We start from the raw sequence: 25,350 nt of genomic DNA on the forward strand, positions 1-25,350 counted from the left end.
TGCAGAATCTATCGATAATGCAGCAACACTAATGCAGGATCTATAGATTTTGCAGTAACATTAGTACTGGATCAATCGATTACACGACAATGCCACTACGGAGATCTAACCCGCGCCCTCAAACGTCGCCTGTTGCATAGTGCAAGTTTACATCAAAAGTCTTTACTACTTAGTGACTGCGTAAAAAAAACTACGCAGATGGATTGTACAACGCCCCTAGCGGAAACTTTCAAGAGCTAAAATCTTCATTCATTTTCTAATGCGCACACTAGTGAGGACGTTATGACATAAATATAAATCTTCATATATTTTTTAACATACACGATTTGGAATGCGTTTGATATAAACACACTACGCCCTCTGATCTACCCGGGCGAGCGGCACTCGCTGCGCGCCGTGCACGCCGCCAAGCACTACGAGGCGGCGCTGCTGCACTTCCTGCACGAGCACTTGTGAACAATACACCACGCAAGCTACATCTGAAGTTTTATTTACCTACCCCCAAAAATGTGTTCATAATTCATAGCAAATCTATAGATAAAATGGCGGAACTGTGCGCCCTAAGTAGCGAAAAAACTGCAACTTCATTGGTATCGACAAAAGAAAATGATGACCTTTAAAGTTTGCTCATAAACTGCGAGAAACGACGCTCTGAATAACGTCAGTTTAAATACATTCGATAATAGGTTTCACTCCTTAGTTTTGGGCCATCATCCCAAAAAAAAAAAAACACTATTTTAGGTACAATGTCGAATATCGATTATGCGGCAACACTAGTGCAAGGATCCATTATCCGGCGACACTAGTGAGTTTCTAATGAATATACGGCAATACTAGTGCAAAATCTATCTATTAAGTGGCAACACTAGTACATGATCTATCGATTATGCAGCAACACTAGTGCAGGACCTATCATTATGCGCCATCTAGTGCAGGATCTATCAATTACACGACAATGCGCCTTAAGCGTCGCCTGTTGCATAGTGCAAGTTCATCAAAAGTCTTTACTACTTAGTGACTGCGTAAAAAAAATACGCAGATGGATTGTACAGCGCCCCTAGCGGAAACTTTCAAGAGCTAAAATCTTCAGTAGATTTCGAATGCGTTTGACATAAACACACTACGCCCTCTGATCTACCCGGGCGAGCGGCACTCGCTGCGCGCCGTGCACGCCGCCAAGCACTACGAGGCGGCGCTGCTGCACTTCCTGCACGAGCACTTGTGAACAATACACCAAGCAAGCTACACTTGAACTTTTATTTACCTACCCCCAAAAGTTTCTAATTCACAGAAAACTGTTCGCATTTGAACTGTGCGCCCTCAGTGGCGAAAAACTCTAAGTTCATTGCCATCGACAAAAGAAAATGAAGGCCTTTTGCTCGTAAACTGCGAAAAGCTACACTCTGAATAACGTCAGTTTAAATAAATACTATCGATGATAGGTTTCAATCCTTAGTTTTGGGTACCTTTAGGTACAATGTCGCATCGCATATCGATTATGCAGCAACACTAGTGCAGGATCTATCGATTATCCGGCAACACTACTGGGTTCTGTCGACGATGCCACTTCGGGGATCGAACCTTTTTTTTTCAAAATTTTTATGCCAACTGCCGGAACAAAAAATGGCGTTACATCAATTGATTAATTACATACCTATATCCGGTCTAGTTAACTGCGCACTGGGCGACCGTGACGTCACATCGACGCTTTGTACGGACGCAGGGAAGTGGGAGGGAATAGCATTCCAGCGAGGTGCGGAGTTAGCTTTATCGGGTTATACTCGATTTTAAATAGTCTGCAGATCACGTCTTATTCAGCGAGCTTTGAGCGTCCGGATAACCAAATAAATAAATAAACACCATAGCTGTGTTGTTAATGAATTAATCTTTATTTGAAAATAACCAAAAATCTACATTGCTTTCTAAATACCACAGATTATACTTACAATAATATACAGTTCACTTAACAATTAATTAAACAGCCTATTTTGTACCAGACTAAATTGAAACGGGAAATAATCTACTATAATAGTAATTTTTTAACTAAAATGGTAGTTTTTGAACGAAAATGGTAGTTTTTTGAACAAAAATGGTAGTTTTTTGAACTGAAATTTGTGAATAGTGGAGGTTTGGTGGCACGTTTGGACGTGTTTAGAGGACCTTCTGGAGGTACTCGTCGAATAGGTACAGAGACAGGGACAGGTCCTGCCCGTTGGTAATGAATTTCTTGAGGTCGGTGGTGTGGCCGGCTAATTCGCGGATCGTCTTCGCTTGGTCCTCTACGAATTTCTCTTCCATGTATTGGGCGATCTGTGGGAAGAATAATAGTTAGTTATGCCAAGAATTTTTTTAAATATTTGCAGTGTGCTTAGTGCGAGTTTACACTAAAGATATCTAGCTAGCGACTGCCTAAAAAAGAATTGTACGACAGATTCGTAGCGGATACTTTCAAGAACTAAAATCTTCATAGATTTTTGACGGACTAGCTAGCGACGACGTCCAATGTAATTCGCACTAAGCACACAGATCTCTTATTTTAGTTATTCGTGCCTATTTTTTATGTATTAAGAGTTTAATAATATGAGTTTTGCGAAGGTCTTGAATGGTTCTAAAAACTTCTTATTTTTTTTAGGCCATGGGATATTACGGCCCACAGAATGACCTAAATCTTCTTCAGACTTTTGGTTGTGACATTTGACATGATGACAGTTAAACTTTCCCCCGGGACAAACTTGGCCTTCACTAGTTGGGCATGGACCTATAAAAAAAGGCGGACGGAACTCGCGCTACAACAAAACTGTGACGCAAAATTTTGGCGTCTGTCTATTGTGTAAGTGAATTTAGGGATGCATGTTAGCCAAAACATTTTACCCATTTATTTTAAGAAAAACATAGATCGGCAGATGTTACTTGGAAATGTAGACAGAATTTGTAAAGGATGAAAGGTGAATGCGTTGAGGTAGTGGGTTATCGGCGGTCAAGCTGTAGATCCTGGCTACACAGGAGTTGGGAACAAGAGGTGTGAATAGTCCCGTTTGAAAATCCTTGCAGCAGTGGACGTTTTGCTGAAACGAACGCAACTTCTAGAAAGCTCACCTCAGCATCATGCAACTTGGGGCTGTTCCTGGTGGCTTCGCGATGGATGAAGAAGGCCACCTCGGCCAGCTGTTTCTGCGAGTCCAGAGCCTTGGCCAGAGACTCCAGCTCGTGGAGTTCGACGGTGTAGTTCCTCTTGTCCACTTTCTTGCTGCGTTGGGCGAAGTCCATTGAGTCACCTGGGAGTTGAAATTATAAATAATAATATAAAGTAATAAATAAATAGGTACGTATTTTTGGTCAATTTTACAAAGCGCTAAAAGTTATAAAGCTATAATTGAAGTTGAAGTTGTTTATTTATATAAATTTTCTTGGATATAAAATACTTTTCGTTGATATAATATTATTTTTATTTATATTATTTGAAATTAAATATTTTCTTGGATATTAAAATTATTTTAATGAGTTATACAGGGTGTTTGGTAAATGGGTATATGAGCCGACACTAGCCCATGTTAACATGGGCATATAAATGGTATGGTGAAGTCAGAAATTTGATATCATCATTTTATTTTTTTTAATTTTCATACAAAATAAATTTTATAAAATCCGATTTGTATGAAAAATAAAATAATTAAAATGAAGATATCAATTTTCTGACTTCACCATACCATTTATATAACCATGTTAACATGGGCTAGTGTCGGCTCATATACCCATTTACCTAACACCCTGTATTTTGATCAGTAATTTTTCATGAATATTTAGAACATTTCGGGCTGTCACTTGTGGTTGGGCTACCTTGTATACTTATACTATAGGTCCAGCGCTTTACTCAGTCAATGCCTGAGGTATAGAGCGGAGCGCACGGGGGGGCCCTGATTTGTTGATGGTCCAACGTCAGAGCATCGTATGGGCACTTGTATGCTCACAAATCTGAAGTGTGACGTCATAATGTCCATGTCACTCCTCCCGTGCCGCTCCCATACCTCAGACACTGACTGAGTTACGCGCTAGACCTATACGAAACAATCTGTAAAGAAAATCACTCACCTCTCATAGTGACATGCTTGATCAGATCAATGGTCTTCTCCCACGCATCATCCGACAGTTTCTTGAACAGCTTGCTAAATCCAGCCCTGTTCGTTTGGTAGTTGTTGAAGAAGGCAGCAGAAAGAAGGTATTCGTATGACCTCTCTAGGTGCAGGTTGGCGTAGCCTTTTAGTTCTGTGGCTACCACGCCATGGCGGTCGTAGTCGCCGTAGACCGCGTTACACTTCGGCAGGGCTGGAAGAGAGGTACGTGGATGATATGACTGTGGATGGTGTTAGACATAAAACCCTATGATGGTGAATGTAAATGTACATGCCACCGTAAAATTGTGAATTCCGTCAGATTATAATCTGACGTAGTTAAATTACAATCTAACCTAACCTAACCCACTGTTAGTTTACAATCTAACGCGTTATATTATAAACTGACAGAGTTCACAATTTCACGTTGACATACATAAGATACGTGCCAGCAGAATTAGGAAATTTTACAGGATGGAAAGTGGAAACGTTATTGATCTCACTTGATATTATTTCAAGATATCGAAAAACTGGAAAAAAATAATTTTCGGATAGATCCAGTTAGGTAATTCTGTAACCTATTTATTGATACCGTTTGAAAGAGCTCGTGAAATAATCGAGTGAGATCACTTATTGCTTTCGCCCTGTATAATTTCGTGAAATGGTAAGAAACAATCGACTGAAATTGAGAATAATTGAGACTGAACTATTTCATGATCCTAACTTTTCTTTCTTTTCAAAAATAAAGGAATGTTATTTTTGAGTAAAATTTTCACCCCGGTGAATTGATTCGACAAAGACAGTTCCCTTTCTTTACCTAGGCATTAATTCACCCAATAATTCATCTGTTCATCAACGTGAATTAATTCCCAAACGACGAAAATGAGCCTAGGCGCAGACCACCGATTTTTAGTCGGCCGATAATTGAGTCCAATTCAAAGTACCTATGAAGAATCAATCGGTGTAATGTGCGCACTTCCATACATGCCCATACTGATCAACTGCCCGACTAAATTATCGGCCGACGAAAAATCGATGGTCTGCGCCTAGGCTAAAAATTCCACTTTCTTCACCCAGGTGAACAAAGTGGAATAATCCGTAATAGGCATAATTTTACAATCAACATGTTTATTCTGCATATTGGCCGCTGTACACAAAACAACTGTATGAAATGTCATGCGCATATAAACGAGTGTTTGTGAAATATAATACGATATTTGTCACTAAAACAGTTGTTCATTTATCATTGAATGTGAATGTTCCGGGAACATGACTAAAGATATACAAGACTAGCGGCCGCCCGCGACTTCGTACGCGTGGATCCCGTTTTACCTTCTTAGGGGTTGTTTGCAAAATCCCGTCTTAGTGAGCACCTACGCTCTAAAAGGAACCCCCATGCAAAATTTGAGACTCCAAGCACTTGTAGTTTCTGAGATTTCGTGATGAGTCAGTGACCATTCGCTTTTATTGATAAAGATAATACCTATTTGGGTTCCTAAAGTGACCTCAATAGAACTGTTTGTTGTTAACAGGTCAAGATAATAAACTGCATATCACCGAAAGTATGAGTACAGTCACAACTCGTAACAGAATCTATATCTATACTAATATTATAAATGCGAAAGTAAGTCTGCCTGTCTGTGTCGCTTTCACACCTAAACCACTGATAGTCCAGTCATTATAGTAAGTTCACCTCGGAATTCGAGATACCCAGCTGTAAGTCTGTAAATACGTGTATATTGACACCCTAAAAGTTGTCTCAAAACCTACATATGGTAGGGTGTAAGCAACTATTAAATTTCAAGGTCAACGGTCACAAAAATCGGTTTTTTGCGCTTTTTTTTGAAATATCTCATTTCCTGGGGGGTTTTGCTATTTGTNCTTTGACCATAAAATTTAATAGTTGCTTACACCCTACCATATGTAGGGTTTGAGACAACTTTTAGGGTGTCAATATACAAGTATTTACAGACTTACAGCTGGGTATCTCTAATTCCGAGATTCTTACCTAATTTAAGCTTGAATGACTGGACTATGAATCGATTTTGATGAAAGGCATAGAGATAGTTTGAGTCCCGGGAAAGGACATAGGATAGTTTTTATCCCGGTTTTGGAAACAGGGACGATATCGTTTGCGATAACGTTTTTCTGTCACAGACAAAATTCCACGCGGGCGAAACCGCGTGCGAAAAGCTAGTAGTATAAATGCGAAATACCACTCATTGATAAGTCACAAAATCTCAGAAACTATGTCACCTACAAAATTGAAATTTTATAGGATGTAAACATCCACTAAGAACGGATTTTACGAAACTCCACCCCTGGGGGTAAAACGGGGACCACGCATACTTGACACATAATTGTACAAAAAAAGAATGTAATCAGTATGTATTTATTCGGGCAATCTGACGACACGCTACTTATTACGCTTACTTAAGTAATAGTACGAGAGCCCACGACCAAAACCATGTGTCATAGCAATACGGCAAAAACCCTATAAAATCGTTAGATTGTATGATTCTGAACCCGACTAGGTGTGTAGTAACGGTCGAAAGTGTAGCAACTGAGTGGGAGGCCATTTCTGCTGTGTCAAAAAAAAAAGACAGTCGGTATTATAGCAATACGTCTGATAGTGAAAATGTACATAGATTTTATAATTGTATTACGAAAAAGTTTGTTTTCAGACATTTTGCGCGTAGCATATAGCCTGTGCGCATTTTTGAAAATGTCAACAAATTTAGCCGACCTGTATCATAGCAATACGGATAATTATTTTTTTTAACTTTTCGTATTGCTGCCATGATTACCAATAACCTGTTTTCAGACACTTTAAGTGTATCAAAAAGTTGTATGATAGAGAAGGTGCTACACTTAATTTGTCTGATATAACTTTTTTGCACATGTGGACAACTTATTTTATCATGTCCAACAATTTTCAGACATATTGCTATGATACCGATCGGTAAAATTTGTTAACATTTTCAAAACGGTCTCAAAATTTAATGCGTTCACATTTCCGTCTGAAAATTGTTTTGTTCGCATCAAATAACCAAAATTTACTAATAAAAAAGATTTTCAGACGTATTGCTATGAGACATTTTTTTTGTCTCATTTTTAATTTTTTTAAGTGATTTTACGGGTTTGCGCTACACCACTAACGTCTGAAAATAATGTTTCCGGTATCTCAGAACTATCATTCAACTACAGTCTGCAAATCAGACATATTGCTATGATGCAGTTCGGTAAAATTCTTTGACAATTTTGAAAATTCGGTCAGATCAAACGCTACGCGGAAAATGTCTGATATTGGTATTTTCGAGTTCAGGATAATCGTATCTATCGATTTGATGCGGTTTTGGCCGTATTGCTATGAGACAAAAATTTTGGTCGTGGGCTCTCGTACTATAAGTAAGCCTATGTTGTAAAGGCTAATCAAACAGAAATCAGTAAAGTAATAATTGTTTATCAGGGATTAGGAGAAAACCAAAAGAATTACATTATCAATAATGATTTTGTCTAATGATTGATTACCACAAGTAAAGATAAAAATATTGTTGCCGGTTAATAAAAAATACATGAAATGTCATTAGTCTTTCTTTTGTTTAATACATGCATTAAGTGAAAGATAGGGATGTCAAAGTCCATGCAACATTGTCTACCTGCCGTATAAATAGGCATCTGCTAAGGAAGTTCTATAATTTTGCAATAAACCTTTTTAGATGAAAAGGGTCCCCATGATACAAATTACTTTTTTGGGCCTCCAACAAATTGTGATATTGGTAGGGCTCGTCAAAGGCACGCTACACTACTGCTTGTCTGTCATTAACTTCACACAGTAGATTCAGAAGCTACATTTATGCTTGAAAGTTGAAACAGAATCTACAAGCTTCGCTCTTCAATACGGACCTAAAACTGGGCAAGTTTTAGGGAAAGTCACCTAATAGTACCTACCTAATTTGTTTTTGTACAAATTAGTCATAGTCCCGTTTAGCCCCTCGTACTAAGCTAAATATTTTATGCTTAAGTATGTTACGAATGGGCTCACTACAATAGTCGAGTGGAGGCGGGATTCGAACCCGCGTTCCTCGGATCACGAGTCGGCCAGTCCGACCCCTTCAGTGCCCTTCACCGTTCGGCTATCGTGGCTGCGACCTCTAAATTGGCTATTTATAGGAACAATCAAAATAGCTTGAAAACTATTGGTAAACATATTGCTCATGCATCATACATAATTATACATGCAGTTAGACACATTAGTAGGTACATAATATACTCACAATCGTTTCCAACTGTGGATATTGATAAGATACTTGAGACAATGTTGCTTAGATAAATATGCATGTTCGTGTTTAGATAAAGCTACTAGATTAGTGTGTTTGTAGGTTTGGAACACAAAAATGAATAATAGAGCAAATATTTAAATTGGGTTTTTGAAACCATTAAATAGTGCTTAGAATGTCCAGTTAGGTGAACGTCCAGTCATTGGACCAGACTCAAATGCAGATTGCAACTTAACTCCTTTTATCAACTTTTGCTAAAAAACACTATTTTACCCCTTATGTAAGTGCGGTTTTACACGTCTACGTCTGATTACGTATCAAGAAAACTATTATACAAATCGGATCTTGTGTATTAATAAAATTACCAAATACATAGTTCTCGACTAACGCCGGGTTGCTAAATCAATCCCAATCGAAATCCGTCCGTCAACTATCAAGTTTCAATCTGTTTTGCTCAAAATAAGATTATTTATAAACATTAAAAAAGTGTAAAAGCAAGATATTTGATCGAAAACAGATTAAAATTTGACAGTTGACGGACTAGATTGATGAAAGCAAACGGCCTTAAAGGACATGATTAAAAAAGGTCATAGCAGACTTATTAACTCGGAAAGGAATCAACAGACGCGCGCTGTCAACCGCGGGACGAGGCGTTTACGTTACGCGGATCAGTGTGCTGCAGTATGGAGTTTCATACAAAGAATACTGACCGCTCGAGTTGATACGGTTACGATCCCTTTAGAGTGTGATACGTCTTAAATGCTCACCAAGAGTGTTGGAGGCCTGCCCGCAGTCGAGTGACACGTCCTGGTAGCACGAGTCGGCGGCTAGGGCTCCGGTGGCGGCCAGGAGGCACAGGAGGGCTGATGCGATGACCTTCATTGTACTGTGGATAAATAATAATAAAATTTAAAAAGTTGTATTTTGTCAGTTTTTGTAGTTGGGCTATTCGTTTAGTTGTTGCGGAGATGAAGACGATACGAATGGTTCGAGGGATTTTTGTGATTCTGAATTGATTTTTTTGCCTTGCTCATCTTCTATTACTTGGTGACAAACAAAGGTTTAATAACTTTCATTTGTCATCCGCTTTGCAATGGAGGGAAGTCGAACCTTAATTTGGAACTCCTCCTATGTTCTTCTGATTAATTTCGTTGCGAGTCCAATGACAGTTTAACTTTCCCCCGGGACAAACTTGACCTTCATTGGTTGGGTTTTTAATGGCGGTCAAGCTGTAGATCCTGGCTACACAGGAGTTGCAGCGGTGGGAACGAGAGGTGGGAATAGTTGCTCATCTTTTAAGTATGTACTTTCATAAAATTCATTCATAAGTAGAAGATAAGCTCGCTCAAGCTGGAAATATCAATTCAGAAAGGCTGTCAGCCTCCATAGACAAAGTGAAATAAGATCATACCCACGCGTGGTTTTTTAATCGCGACATCGCTAACTCATTCATTGAAATTCAATTTCGCAATTGCTTCCTTACGTAGCGAAATAAGTTACAAACAGCGAAATAAGTTAGCTTATTCGCTATTCAAACTGTCACTTAATACGAATGCTACTTTGTCTAGGGGACTGTCTTGTATCTCGTGGAGCCCTAAGCCTAGACGCAGACCACTGACTTTTAGTTGGCCGATAGTTGGGTCGAGCTGTTAATCATTACACCGATTTGGTATCGGGCGATTCTTCATACAAATTAGAATCGGGCCCAACTATCGGCCGACTAAAAATCGGTGGTCTGCGCCTAGGCTAAGTGGGCGCATGAGACCGCGGTAACAAATTGATTTCTATTGTATCTCAATTCGCTGGGGTTATGTAACCTAGACCACGGTAATACTATCTATACAGTATTCCAACTCGGCCATATTTTTGAAATAAATGTCAACAGCCGCGCGGTACGTCAACATATGACAACATGCGATAGGGCTGCCCACCTGCAGACCCTATTTTCACTACATCTGCCTACTAAGAATTTCTATCTAGTTTTGTGAATCTATTTTGTGATTGTATTTTTTTTTATTTTGTCAAACAAAATACTTTGTGAATGAAATAGGATAAAATAAAAATGCATGTTTTCTTGTCATTAGTAGATTTCACTAAAAAAATATATTTGTGTTAAGATTTAGTGACAAATCTTATAAATTTGCGACCGTAAAATGTATGCGCCTCGACTGAGGCGTACAAAATGCTTGATTTATTATACAGGGTGTTAGGTAAATGGGTTTATAAGCAGACACTGGCCCATGTTAACGTGTGCATATAAATGGTATGGTGAAGTCAGAAAATTGATATCAGCATTTTAATAATTTTAATTTTCATACAAATCTGATTTTATTAATTTTATTTTGTATGAAAATTAAAAAAAAAAGATATCACTGACTACACCAACCATACCATTTACATACAATGTTAACATGGGCTAGTGTCGGATTATAAGCCCATTTACCTAACACCCTGTATACCTAAATAGTTACTTGTAATTATTTAAAAAAAAAACACTTACTGTTTACAAAACAACACATCGTCAGTTTATTACTGTGACACATTCGCGACACCCCCGACTTTTGCATGTCGAGCGCATACCGAGATTTGAATTTCGAAGGAAAGCTCGCGTTTCGTCCGTTTATATGAAGTTACAATACTGTATGATAGTATTACCGTGCCTAGACCGTGCATCGAACCCGCGACAAGGCTGTTCATCTCTTGAACCCGACCTAATAGGACAACAAAAGATATACGACGCTATTCAGGTAAAAACTAGGTAAGACCACCAACTTGCGTTCAACAGATACCAAAACAACACAAAAAAACAACGCTTTTTTTATTCATCACCTATCGCCATAAAAATTGCAAAACAAATTGTTCAATGTTGTTGTTTTTTCAAAATCTCATCATTTTTTCTTAGTGCAATGATAGTCACATTATAAGATTTGTAATTTCGTCACGGAGTCATAAGCATCGGTGGTTCAGTGGTAGAATGCTCGCCTGCCACGCGGGCGGCCCGGGTTCGATTCCCGGCCGATGCATCTTTTTTTCTTTTATTATTTGGTAATTTAGTAAAACAGACTTGTATCTTGTATTGATGTATTTTTTTGCTTTCTTTAAGAAAATAAAGGCGAAACTAATTTGAAACTGAATAATAATTACGTTTTTCTATTGATTGCAATGATCCATAATGTGAGCTACTGGGAAATACAGTTTTAATTAGGTACATTATCTTAAACAAATCCCAACTACCTATATCCCAACTAATATTATAAATGCGAAAGTAACTCTGTCTGTCTGTCTGTCTGTTACGCTTTCCCGCTTAAACCTCGCAACCGATTTTGATGAAATTTGGCATAGAGATAGTTTGAGTCCCGGGAAAGAACATAGGATAGTTTTTATCCCGGTTTTTGAAACAGGACGCGCGCGATAATGTTTTTCTGTGACAGACAAAATTCCACGCGGGCGAAGCCGCGGGCGGAAAGCTAGTAAACAAATAAGTGACTATTAGAAGTAATTTATCAATTAGATACAAGTACTTAATTCGTAGATATAATTGTAGTCAAATTCTTGACAAGAAATACTTAGATCTTTATGGTAACAAATTACATTAACATGATCTATAATCTTTTCCTACTGCCATTTTAATAATGATTGTTTTTGTGTTACTAATTTTTAAAGAAAACATTAACCAAGCACACTGAAAATCAAATGATAATCAAATGGTAGGGTAATAGCACCTAATTTTGGTAATTTATAAAATGATATTTAGGGAAAAACTTTGTAACTTCATGTTAAATAAATAATGTAAAATAAAATAAAAAAATTAAATAAATTGTAAAAAAAACTTAATGCTGTTTGCTTTAAAATGATAACAAAATACAAAGAATTTTATTTTGATATTTTGTATGAAAAAAAAAATGTTAGAATGTTTTTCCTTAAAGCTTGGGATACATTGACGACCTTAAAAAAAGAACACAAGTTGCTTGCACAGGAAAAAGCGAGTAAGTAGTAAAAAGGCAATGGGGTAGATGAAAAAAATAATTGAGAAATAAAGCAGTCTGAGAGACAAAGACTTACCAAACTGCGGAGTAAATGGTGAAAATAGAAATATCAACGCGAGATCCGTCAGATCAGAAGTGCAACCTTTACACACACTGGCGCAGAAGGTGGCTCTCCCGACACAATAACTGCGAAGCAATAAAACTGATAAAGCCCCAGGGTACGGGCAAAACTGTGAGTTAATTGCAATTTATCCGTAGAACACGGCACTCGATTTGTATTGACAGCAAATAATAATTCTATTTTGTCACTAGTGAAGTTTGCTGCGTAACTGGTGTTGCTGTGTTTCAGTTAAAATTACCACAAAGCGCAACGGTACAAGGTATTTATGAACTAGTTTTATCATAAAATTGATGTCGCGACTTGATTGTAAAATTTTTATGATGCACAATAAGTTTAAATAAATAAATTATGTTATTTTTCTCGAAAGGACGTACCTCTAATAAGTGTAGATTAGTAATGCTGGTATCACTTGTACCCTGCCCCTCTCAATAACAAATCCCTTTGTCCCCACTTCGGCCTAGTCTGTGACGTCACCTGATATGTCATACAAAGAAAGGTGGAGGTTTTGTGTTTCGAGAAGTTTCCAAACATTTCATCATTTCTTTGTATTTACGCCCTTTTCAGTAATATTGTAGGTTTGAAATCATATTATGTGCCCTTTTAAAGGTGATCTATACAGAAAAATGATCGTTAGAGTCTAGAATTTAGCAAACTTATGAGGAAAAATTCCATCGTCGGCCTTGAAACACAAAACCTCCGAGGTTTTTAGTTCCAAGACGGTATTTTCCGTCCCGCTCGCTCATGTCATTCGGTAGAAACCTCTTGTCAACACGAGATGGTCGTATCGATGCGTAATATAATTTCGTGTAATCAGAGCCATCGGTGCTTATAGTCAGCCCCCTTTGTTACATTTTGTTGTTATACAAGTCGCCTTCTGCACCAGTGTGTGTAAAGGCCTGACTTTCGCGAGTACTCTGCATCTTTTTGCAAAAACTACGTCGTCAAAGTATCTGTGATTTTAATTTTAGAAATAAAAATGAAGACTATCCTGCTTGCTGTCGCTTCTCTCCTGGCGGTGTGCGCCCCTGCATTGGCTACACAATGTAAGTAATTTTTATTATTTTTTTTGTTTTGGAATCACCCTCTTTGACATTCATCGTTGTGTATAGGGTCTAAAAAAGACAACGGGAATATTTTAAATAGTTTCGAAATTCGAATTGTTTTTAAAGTTTAAAAATTGGAACATTTATGTTTTTCACTACAAGATTTTGTCTTGTTTATCTTCTTAAATAAGAGGTTACCTTCCTCCAATTAGGTATCATAACAACGCACTTCCTTTGTTGCCACTTATGTACCTACCTAGTTAGGTCTTATGATTCAAATAAAATGTGTGAAAATAATATTTCAGTAATTTTTTTTAGTACAATAGAGGTGTTAAACAAAAAATAGTAACCAGGTAGGTAGAAAATGGTTTTTTACTGCATTATCATTGACAAAACAGCATGAAGCTAGCTACAGTCTACAGAATGATGATCTCTGTTTATAAAGTAGGTAGTACAGATACCTACTTATACCAGTTTTGGCTATCTTTATTTTTACACTGTTTTTGGTCACATTAAATTTTTAATTAATGAAGCATTATGAGAAATCACAAAATTACGTATTTTCATAGTGCCTCTTTAAATTAATCTCCAGTGTTGACTATTTATGAAATAATTAATTTTTTGGTATTTTTGACAGTAAACAATCTTAATCTTATATGGCCAAAAAAGGTGCAGTGACCACAAAGGGGGTATTTACCCTACCAACCTAGTGAATGATGCAATATTTTCTTTTGAGTAAATCCAATTTCTAATTTATGTATGGTTTTCCCTAATCAATTAGGTATTATTCAGTGCACCTTAAATGCATTCTTCTGGTACAATCTGTGCATGTAACCTATTTTTAACATAGTTGCATAAAAACTTAAACTATGTAATACTTAAGTATATGTAATAAATATTAGCCTACATTACACTGTAATTATTGCATTAATTAAAGACTTGAGTCAACATTTATATTGTACTAGCTGTGCCCGCGACTTCATACGTGTGAAAACCCGTTTTCGCAACATTTTTCATTTTTGCTCTGCACCTATTACTCGTAGCGTGATGTAGTATAGCATAGCCCAGAGAGCAGAAATAACAGGAGTGGAACTGACAGGCAATCCCCTCTAGCAATGTAAGTAGACCAGTGGTTCACTCAGTTTATAAAAACTAGTTGCAGCGCCACCAATGACATATTCCAAATGTCACTATTGAAGAGTAACGTGCTGCGATAAAAATGGTGAATTGCAGTGTTTTTAATTGTAAGAAGAGATCTGAAACATCAAATCTTGAAAAGGACAACATTACATTCCATCGGTAAATATTATTTTATTTATTTCACATTAATTAATACACTAAATTTGCAAAAAACTAAATTTCTAGAAGTGTTGCCACTGGAATGACTGGAAAGCAAAAATTCCTAATTGTGTAACAATATAATCGAAATTCTATGCAAACAATTTGATACTGCCAATAGGTGTTCTCTTTTATGATATTTGTTAGTATTAATACATTATTAATAATCACTGATAAATGTAAATTCATTTATTACTTTTACCTCGACTGTCGGGAATTATTCATAATAACCGGCGATTATTAATAATTTTCAATTTATCACATTTACCCTGACATAATAAACGTGTTAAGTAAGTTCCCGCTATTTTACAGATTTCCAAAAGATCCAACTACTCGCAATATCTGGATCTTATTATATACTATAATAATAAATAATATTTGTATTTTTCACCATTTTTCTCTATCTGTTCAAGTCATGTGTATAATGTAAGTACTTATTATAATAAAAATGTGTAGGAATATTTTTGTTAACCTTCGAAACAAGGCTTTTAATAGTTTCTTGCTCTGTAAATAAAAATTGAAATTAAGTTTTTCAGTTTTTCTCACTTTCCTTTTTTGCCAGTCTGGAAAATTTATTTATTTATTTATCTAATGAGGCATACCAACAACATTACATACAAAGTAATTATATGAAAATCTTACTTAAAGAAGTTTAGTGTGTATGAATGCCAATAACAGCTTTGGCCAATATATTAATTAATTAATGTAAATAAATCCTATATCCAAACGTTTGTAATAATACAATTAATTATGTTCGTGGAATTTGCCTGTTTCATTATTTTACATATTATGGTCAGTCAAAAGTGTGTACATTTTTATTTCAATACGCTGGCCACCCAGCGGAAATTTTAGTGTGGTACAGCACAATATGAAATATCGATATCGACATCGACTTGGTGATTGTATTGTTAGAAAGATTTACTTCTCTCCTGTAAATAATTTTACGTATAAACCGAACAAAAGAAAATTAAAACAGAGTTCCGTACCATCTTTGAAAGTTGAATTTCGACATTGAACTAACCTTCTATGTACCTTCACATACGCTAAAGTAATAAAGAATATTGAAAGAGCATGAATGCTCAAAATGCCACCTCCTGTTCATCCTCTAAGGCCCGGTTTACACTAAGGCGGAGTGGAGCAGAGAAGTTTTTTGAATCCAATCAGATTCCCTTATTTGCACATCTTCACTCCCCTCCGCTTCGATGGAAATGAATCAAGAGGAGAAGAATCAGGTGCACTTGATTTTCTATAGAATTTGACGCTGCCTTGCGGTGCGGAGAAGAGCGGAGCGGTGTGGAGTTGTGCGGAGCAGTGCGGTATTTCATAGATAGCAATAGACTGACAGCTAACAGCTACGCACAGCTCACGCATCTCCTCTCGTCTCAGCACCGCTGCGCTCTTCTCCGCTCCGCTTTGGTGGAAATAGCCTGCCAGCTTCGTCGTACATCTCTCGTCTCCGTACCGCTCTGCTTTGGTGGAAACCGGGCCTAAGGCTGATAGTCGATCCCCTTTGCCAAGGGAGTGTGGCCGTGGGTCATGTTTGGTATATAAGAATATTAGGTACCTATTTCATGGGTAGTGTAGGGTAATGGTGGTAGGGTTAATACTGGGGCGTGTAAAAGTGCTTTTTAAGAGCCTATATAAATGACTTTTTAGTTTTTTTCATATAACTCTTAACTTTCACAATTCGTATTCGTGCTAGGGAAGAAATGCCAAACTTTTGCGTATTTTCCTTTAAATAGAGATCTGAAATGTTGAATCTCCCATAGGATAATAAATTAATTCATATCATTTTTTTAAACGAGCCATAGACTATGAACCATAGAGCAATGATTCTCATCGACAAAAATATCGATAGTGTCTCAGCGCCATCAGCTGTTACACAAATGTCATTACCTCGTCCCCCTCAGGAAATGGCGAAATTTTTTTGTATGGAAATAAACGCGCGCTGCTACTCCTGTTATTTCTGCTCTCTGAGTATAGCCTATAGCCTTCCTCGATAAATGGGCTATCTAACACTGAAAGAATTTTTCAAATCGGACCAGTAGTTCCTGAGATTAGCGCGTTCAAGTAAACCAACAAACAAACAAACTCTTCAGCTTTATAATATTAGTATAGATTTTGTCTGTGAGTGTTCAAGGAACACCTGAACCCATAAAGTTATTATTCTTTCGCTAGGTACTATATTAACTTTATGCCTGAATCACAAAATTCCTATGTAAAAGTTAAGTCATTATTTGCACATAATAAATAATATTATGTTTATTTACACATATTACTCATTGATACAAAAATGAAAATTGTATTTATGGTGTAATGATCAATAACATCTTAGGCTTAGATTAATAAAACATCTTAGGTAATGATGCCATTCATTGCACAGAGAAAACAACACAAAAGGTAAACTGAATACAAGGGTAGTTCTAGTTCCCATGGAGACATCCTGTTTTTTGCAGGAACTGTTTTATGCAGGCTCTAGTAGTAGGTACAGTAAGGTAACGTTCATACAACATCCCGTTAGCATTATCCTGCAAAAACTGATTGTAAATCGAATTTCAAACACATGAATGTGTGTTAACAAGAATAAATAAACACGACAGTTTTGCGCGATCCTGATTACTGGATCCCGCTGGATTACTGTGGGAACGAGCCCTAACTTGTTTATGTACCTACTTACTAATCAGGCAGTCCCATTATAAGTTTTTGAGGTATATCTATGTTAGGATTCAATTGAAGTTACATTTAGTTAAGTATGTTGAAAATTAGTTAAGTAGGCACTTATCACTTACCCCTTTTAGCATGATGAAAGGCAGCAAATTAAAAAGAGGGTAGGATAGGATGACCTTAAATCACGTATTTAAAAAGTAAACTGAAAAACAACAAAAATTAAAAAAAACACCACTTGGACGATAGTGTTGTCTACAATCGAATGTTTATTTTTGTACGATTTTATGATTTCGATTCTACCAAAAAAAAGGAGTTGCTCTTTAGTCAATGCCTCTCATGTAAAAGCTTTTTATTGCAGACTAGCTGACCCGGCGAACTTCGTACCGCCTTAGCGTAGAGATTTTCTTAATATTTTTTTCCGTAAGAACCATCCTTGGACTTCCACAAACATTTAAAAAAAAGAATTATCGAAATCGGTTCAGCCGTTCACACGTGATGCCGTGACAACGCGAAACGGGTTTCATTTTTATTTTATTGCAGATGGCGCTTGTGTTGTTGTTTCCTTTTGTTTCGATATACAAAGTTAACACTTTGCTATTGAACGTCTAAAAAAATATCTTTATTTAATAATTTGCGTATGGGACTACAATAAATTCATTTCAGTTGTTTACAGTCCCAAAAACGTAAATGTTTGCTCTGTTATTTTAGTGACGCTCACAATATTGGTCATGCTGCCAATTTAGTAAAACTCAAAAGTTGTTGTTTTGTACCATAGCATGGGCATGCTGCGATTGGTAGAAAGAATCAATAGGACCATTGATAATACCTACGAATAGGACTAAATTGATTGCCTGTTCTATTGACTATGTCTGTTATTGCTCGATTCTTTTAATTCTTGTTGTCTTCGTGAAAAAGTGCAAACAATTTAAACTTATTTTTTATTGTAGTTTTCGTTGAAACTGTTGCATTATCTCAGTTTATTCAAGCTAAGCTACTGCTTAGGAATACTTTTAATACAGACTGATAGAGAAAAACCCTGTTATTCACAGAAAGATAAAAAGATGAGTAATCATGAATGCTTTGTCGCAAAATAAGATGTACTTAATGATGAAAATAGTGTTTTAGTTCAGAATGTGCTAACCACGATTCTTCTATAACATAATTTCGCGTCTTCATAAAATGCCTAGAAACACAAATTTATAATGTATAATAAAATAGGTACCGATCTATGTTATATTTACGGTAGATAATATCGATGTGTTCAAACGTGTACTATCAATGTAATGTGCGGATTTAACACGTGATTCAGAGATAATTAGCTTACAACTGATAATTACATAGATTAATTGCCACCACACTGATTGCGTTTTCATTAAACCCACTGATATAAATATTTAAGTGGACTAGTTCAGTGCTTTAATTTGACTGGTTAGATTATAATTGAGATATCTCATTATTGAAATTAGATTACCAACTTTGTCCTAACAAATAAACCTATCCAGAAATTCTACAACACGACATAAACCTATTTTTTTTTAGTTCTGACATCACTTAGAGCGCTCAATCAAAATCAGTTCGTCCGTTTGTACTCACAATATTATTAAATTCACAACACACTCTTTGCAAGCAAATCAACAGTTTATTTGCCTCATTCTTCATAATTACTTACTAATTAATGAATAAATAGCTATTATACTACACAAAAATTGTTTCGTTGATTTTCTCAGGCAGGAATAATTTGCAACAGAAAAGTATTATTCACTTCCTACATAAGTAATATGATTGTTCTGCGACAAAGTATCAACATCGACAGTCTATCTATACGAAAAGGTTTCGGGGTCAATAATGTCCATTGTCTAAGAAAAACGCGTCATTGTTTGTCTTGTTTCGCGTAGGTATTGTGAACTTTGTGGGTAGAATTATTTTTAGTTATTTATAGCTTCAGCGAACAACTAAATACCTACGTTTCAAGGATCTTAGAAACAAAGCTTATTTCGCTCTTTTTATTGTCTCCTTATGAACAAAATACTTTTTTTAAATATCTGATAATAAGGTAAATCTCAGCTAAGATCAACTTTTTAACACTTTAACCTTCAAAATATCGTTGTAGGTAGGCAACTATAAAAAGAGATTAGGAAAACATACAAAAACTGTCTGACTAACGGCCGAATACTGAAACACTACTCAAATCTGTCACTCAGCTGACGGGCTCCTAAATTTAAGTATCCTTCAATTTTAAATGGTATTCTCAAACACCACTCAACGGATTTGAAGCCGTGATCAGCTAAGCAGCTCTCAAATGTTTACATAATGGCAACATTTACCAAAAAAAGTATGTTTTCATTTACACAAATGATAACTTTACGTTTTTTATCCATTACACGCAGCATCGTTTGGTTATGTATTGTCTTTTATGGAAATATTACTCAATCAACTTAACATACAACAGTTTATTTTTAGTTTCTATTATACATAAATCTCGTTTTATCATATAAAAAAATTAATGCTTGCATTTTTATTTAATTAAAAAAATAATTTTAAAGGTGATACTTTTTATTGTTGAAATCTAATAAGTGGCGATCGTGGACCGAAACGTAACCACAATTGACATTTATCATTGTTGACAGAGCATCAAATTGACAAATCAACAACTCTTGGAAATGCTACTATGCGATGTCCCCATATTATTCCTCAGAAATAAGCATGTTTNATTAGATCTAGGTATTTCCTCGAGCCTCGAAAGAAATGATAACGATGACACACATTATTTACCACTATTTAGGTCGATTTAGGTATTAGAATAGGATTTAAGATACCGCGCAAGCACTCTCAAATTTAACAGCTGCTTAAGACGATTTGACAGTTGTTTGAGTAATGCTTAGCGTTGAATGGCGTTTCAGTATGCGAAAATTCATTTAAGTGGCGTTTGAGTGCAACTTAATTTGAGAGGTGCTTAAAAATTGAGAACTGCTCAGATATTGTTTTGAGTATGCGAAATGTAAGTTTAGGAGCTGCTTAACTATTTGAGAAGCCGTCAAATATTTAAATGGCGTTTCAGTATTCGGCCGTAAATAAGTAAATAGGTACAGACGTAAGATTGTTGTCCTAAGATTTTCTAATCTAATCTTCTGTCATACATTGTATGAAATTGACGTCTAATATCTTTACATGTTGATGACCCATGCACGATAACTCGTACGTGCAACAAGGCATGTCGATAAGACCACTTCTATGTCCTATCTAGGTGCTCTTAAGAAAGTTTAAAAAGTAGGTATCACCTTCAATGATCTCTTTTAAAATGTTTTATTGATAGATTGTAAAAAAATCGCGCCATCAATAATTGTCAATGATTTCGAATATTTTTTTTTTTTATCATTGATAAGATTCCTGACAGCGATGGTGCAGAAATTGATAGAATGTCATGGAATAATATTAATTATATAGCTATGCCACCACTTCAGGACAAGTTCTGTTGATTAACAATCTCTTTTACAATTTCCAGGCAGCGTCAACCCCGTGACCATCCCGAAGGAATGGATCACGATGCACCGGCCCTGCCGCGACTCCATGCGCCGGCAGATCCAGATGGAGGTGGCTGCGTCCCTGCAGTACCTTGCCATGGGCGCTCACTTCTCTAAGGACACTGTAAGTATTTTAAAATAACTGTTAATTTTATTTACAATAAACAGATTTTTTTTAAACTAAGGCAAACTTAACTCTGAACAAAATAAGAATATAAACTTATTTTACTCAAAAATAAAAATGTGTCCGTGAGGCAAAGAGGCGAGAATGCTGGCTGAGTTAGCCTAACGGCGCAAATATGAGACCATTTCCCCTAAATTAGGCAATTAAAATTTCGAAAAAACTAAATGCTGGCTCTTTCCTTGCACAAAGGCTTAGTATTGCCATTCAACGAGGAAATAACTTGAAAAAATCGAATTGCCTAAGGCCTAAGGGAATCACACCCGCGACCGCTTGCCGGGCGACTGCTCTCACCATCTGAGCTACTTAGACATTGGGTGAACCTGACGAAATTTTTAAGTGTACCAGATAAGTTAGCTTGAGATTCCTATTTTGTTGTAACAGGCTGTAGGGTTTGTTCTAAGTCTGCCTACTACAACCATATCTTGTGTAGATTAGTCTGTCGCCATAAGAACAATAAAATCGTTGTTGTCTTTCGACATTCATTTGGAAGTAGTTATGCTAGAATCCCCTGTAGCTGTAAATCCAGTTGAAAAACACCATCTCTACGTTGACTTTTTGCTTACTGCCTTCCCAACAGAGCTAAAGCAAACATAAATTTTTGATCTACAGGTCAACCGGCCAGGTTTTGCCAAGCTATTCTTCGACGCCGGCTCAGAAGAGCGTGAGCACGCAATGAAGCTCATCGAGTACATGCTGATGCGAGGAGAGCTCACCTCTGACGTCACCTCACTCATCACCATCAGGGTAAGTGTATCACTAGTTCACTAATTATCACGCCGAGTTCATTCATCATCAGATCCATTATTTTCTCCACTGAGGAGGACGACTCTCTCTATAATCACGAGAAGTAAATGGACGATTTGACCGTTTTGTCCTACACTCCCCATAAATCTAATTCGAATAAAAATGTTACTTATTCGAAATAATCAATGGAAATTGCACTGAAAATTTATGACATTTAAATTTCGAATAAAAAGCTGATTGGCAGAAGATGCGGATTTAAAACGACATGCGAGATTGATCACTAGATTACAGCTTAGATTTTATGTGATACATCTTGATAAATGTAATTATATCAAACTGGATAATCGAAACGGACATGTTTGTTTTATTCAAAAGAAGAGAGTCATGGGGTAGATATGCGATTGGTGTCCCAGTTCTAATAAAGGGTTCAATAATGCCATTGTCATGAATGGAACGAAGCTAAAATCATGACACAGGTCTCATATTGCTATATTCGAATTATTTTCCACAGAGAAAATTGAGATAGTGGCATAATTCTTAAAATAAACACTGTGGCATGCCAAATACCTTACCAACATTGTCGCAATCTATTTTCAACCGACTTCAAAAAAGGAGGAGGTTCTCAATTCGACCCGTATGTTTTTTTTTTCTTCTATGTTTGTTACGCGATAACTCCGCCAATTATGAACCGATTTGAACAAATCTTTTTTCGGCGTATGGGTAATACCTCAAGGGTGGTCCCATTTAAATTTAATAATAGAAAAAACAACCCCCAAGGGTGGAAAATTGGGTATGAACTTTTTTATACGCAATATCTCCGCCGATTATAAATCAATTTGAACGATTATTTTTTTGTTGAATAGGTATTATCAAAAGGGTGGTTTCATGCGAATTTGAAGAAAATATTTCACCCCCAAGGGTGGAAAATTGGGGATGAACTTTTTTATACGCAATATATTTAATTTTTAGTTTTTTTTTTGTGTTCACGCATTTGAAGTCGGTTTTATTTTTTTAAAAAGTTAATTATTATGTTGGAAATTGTAACACGATTACGAACAAATATAGGATCAAATACTAAAAGGCTTTCTTTGCCAACCAAGTAGTTACCTACATAAAATGGAGAGAAATAATATCGAGGAGAGAAGCATTAGGTATCGATTTAAGGAACCGCTACTGTCTGACTGACTATGAATAGGTACACAGCTTAATCACCTTAGAGGATTACAAACCACTGAATGCATTGCACTGAAAGGCACAAAGGGTAGGCATCGCGATCATCATCATTCCTAAATTCACACCTAAAGTGTTAAAAGTAAGTAAGTGCAACGCGGGCAAAAGCTAGTTCCTAATAATAATGGTCTTCTACAGCCTCCCGAACGCAACCAGTGGGCCAACGGCGTGGAAGCTTTGGAACACGCCGTGAAGATGGAGAGTGACGTCACCAAGAGCATCCGCACCGTCATCCACGCCTGCGAAGACGACAGCGAGTTCAACGACTACCACGTAAGTGCCGTTATGATCCTTTGTTATTAGTGCTATCTTTGTTTGTATGTTTTTCTGACAAAAGACGAACGGTGAAAATATGTGTAAGATTGTTGTGCCCTATTTTAGTGCGGACTTAACAAAAGACTGATTGATTTGCATAGTTTAGAAACATACGCCCGTATTTACAAACATTCTATGAGGTCTCACCTTGCGCGTGGACGCACAGGGTGACACACGAACCAATCACAGAGCTCTATTCAACGCTGTGCGTTTGATTTGCTGCTTCACTTAAGCAAGCATATTTTGTGAATACAGGCGTATCTTACATTGTAACGATTTTGAGATTCCTATTTTGTTTAGAAATAGAGTATAATATTTTTCTTATTTTCGCAGCTTGTCGACTACTTGACTGGCGAGTTCTTGGAAGAACAATACAAGGGCCAGCGCGACCTCGCCGGAAAAGCATCCACCCTCAAGAAGATGCTGGAACGCCACCCATCGCTCGGCGAGTTCATCTTCGACAAGAAACTCCTCGGCATGGACGTCTAAACGCCTGTGCCAGTCACAAAAAAAGCAAAAAGTCATATCCAGTACAAAATTCCCGCATTATTATTTGACTTTTCGAATTCAGCCATCTTGTCGAAGTTTTTAGGTACCTATAGCGGGATTCATAAAACATTATTTTCACAAAATTTTTCGATGTAGGTGCGTCAGAAATTAGACTTCATGTAACTAGTATTGTACAAAAGTAGTGTAAGAATTTAAACGATATACTCCACTAAGCCATTCAGGTATAAAGTCAATTTAGAGTTTTATGATACCCATGTGATACATTAAATTAAAAAACTTGTAATTTCCAACAATATTTTATTTTATACTTTGCGTTCCAAAATTGTTCATTGTTTATTGTTTTTCTTAGAAATAAAGTTTAACCATCCGATGAAAATCTTTTATTCCTTCTCAAAATATTTACAAGCCTACCAATTTATTTCGATACTGATTTTTTAGAACAAAGTTTATTTATGTAATAAATCCTCTTTTCCTTTGTTATTATCTAAGCGCAAACCGCAAGCGAGAAGAAAAAATGTTTCGTCTTTAGCGTGAAAAACAGTAGCGACATCTATAATATTTTTCTTTCTTTTATGTACCTACTTACTGATTGCCATCGATTTAGATTTACTTAATTGAGTTGTTACATCACTAGCTGTCAATGTCCGTTGGTTGGGATCATTAGGATGTCATTTTGTAGGGTTCCTTTAGGTACCTCCATGGGTTCCGGTGCCCTAAGGCACAGAGCAGCCCCCCTAGACAAAACGCACTTTTTGATCGAATCGAAAATCGAATCCGTCAAAACTCCATACAAAAAAGGGGATTTCGACCACTTTTCGACTGGTTTGCGATTATAATTTGCACTTTGTCTAGACCCACAGAGCACGTAACAATAATACCCAAAGGCTAAAAACGGGACCTGTCAGTCACCACCAGGCTGTATGGCTGTATCTCATGAACCGTGAAAGCTAGATAGTTGAAATTTTCACATTATAAAGTATTACTGTTGTTGCTTTAACTACCAATACTAAAAATAGAATGAAGTAAATATTTAAAAGGGGCTCCCATAATATTGGTCCAGCAGGATCCAGTAGTTTATGGAATTCAAAATTATGTATACCTACTTAGTTTTAAAGAAGTCTGTAAACAAAGACTTGCCAATCTGCGGAGTAAATGGTGAAAATAGAAATATCAACGCCAGGCTCAGAAGTTATTCCTTTACACACTGGCGCAGAAGTTGCCTCTCGCGACACAAAAATATGAAGCTGCAGGGTACGGGCTTACAAAGTTTTAGTTGAAATGACATAATTCTAATAGGTGTAG

The 25,350-nt window shown here is 36.6% G+C and overlaps 2 protein-coding genes and 1 non-coding gene across 4 annotated transcripts; 2 read left to right on the forward strand and 1 right to left on the reverse strand.

The window, feature by feature from the left end:
• Nucleotides 1–1,866: 1,866 nt before the first annotated feature.
• Fer2LCH (ferritin 2 light chain) lies at nucleotides 1,867–12,752 on the reverse strand. Its single transcript, XM_028312383.1, has 5 exons — nucleotides 12,452–12,752; nucleotides 9,157–9,275; nucleotides 4,090–4,323; nucleotides 3,097–3,275; nucleotides 1,867–2,310 (listed from the first exon to the last, which is right to left on the reverse strand). The coding sequence occupies exons 2-5, from the start codon at nucleotides 9,269–9,271 to the stop codon at nucleotides 2,152–2,154; spliced, it is 687 nt and encodes a 228-aa protein (XP_028168184.1). The 5' UTR covers nucleotides 9,272–9,275; nucleotides 12,452–12,752; the 3' UTR covers nucleotides 1,867–2,151.
• Nucleotides 11,342–11,412, forward strand: TRNAG-GCC (transfer RNA glycine (anticodon GCC)). The gene has a single exon. It is a non-coding gene; the product is annotated as a tRNA-Gly (tRNA).
• On the forward strand, nucleotides 12,618–24,310 carry Fer1HCH (ferritin 1 heavy chain). 2 transcript variants are annotated; one of them, XM_028312385.1, is made up of 6 exons: nucleotides 12,618–12,755; nucleotides 13,465–13,539; nucleotides 21,047–21,189; nucleotides 21,859–21,993; nucleotides 23,362–23,496; nucleotides 23,872–24,283. In XM_028312385.1, exons 2-6 carry the CDS (start codon nucleotides 13,473–13,475, stop codon nucleotides 24,025–24,027), a joined length of 636 nt encoding a protein of 211 aa, XP_028168186.1. In that variant the 5' UTR covers nucleotides 12,618–12,755; nucleotides 13,465–13,472; the 3' UTR covers nucleotides 24,028–24,283. The 2 variants fall into 2 exon arrangements, with proteins under 2 accessions (XP_028168186.1, XP_028168185.1); XM_028312384.1 differs by lacking the exon at nucleotides 12,618–12,755 and having other exon boundaries at nucleotides 13,238–13,539; nucleotides 23,872–24,310.
• The last annotated feature ends 1,040 nt before the right edge of the window (nucleotides 24,311–25,350 follow it).

Source organism: Ostrinia furnacalis, unplaced genomic scaffold (assembly GCF_004193835.3).
Source record: "Ostrinia furnacalis isolate ACB-3 unplaced genomic scaffold, ASM419383v2 OfSCF3909, whole genome shotgun sequence".
NCBI lineage: Eukaryota > Metazoa > Arthropoda > Insecta > Lepidoptera > Crambidae > Ostrinia > Ostrinia furnacalis.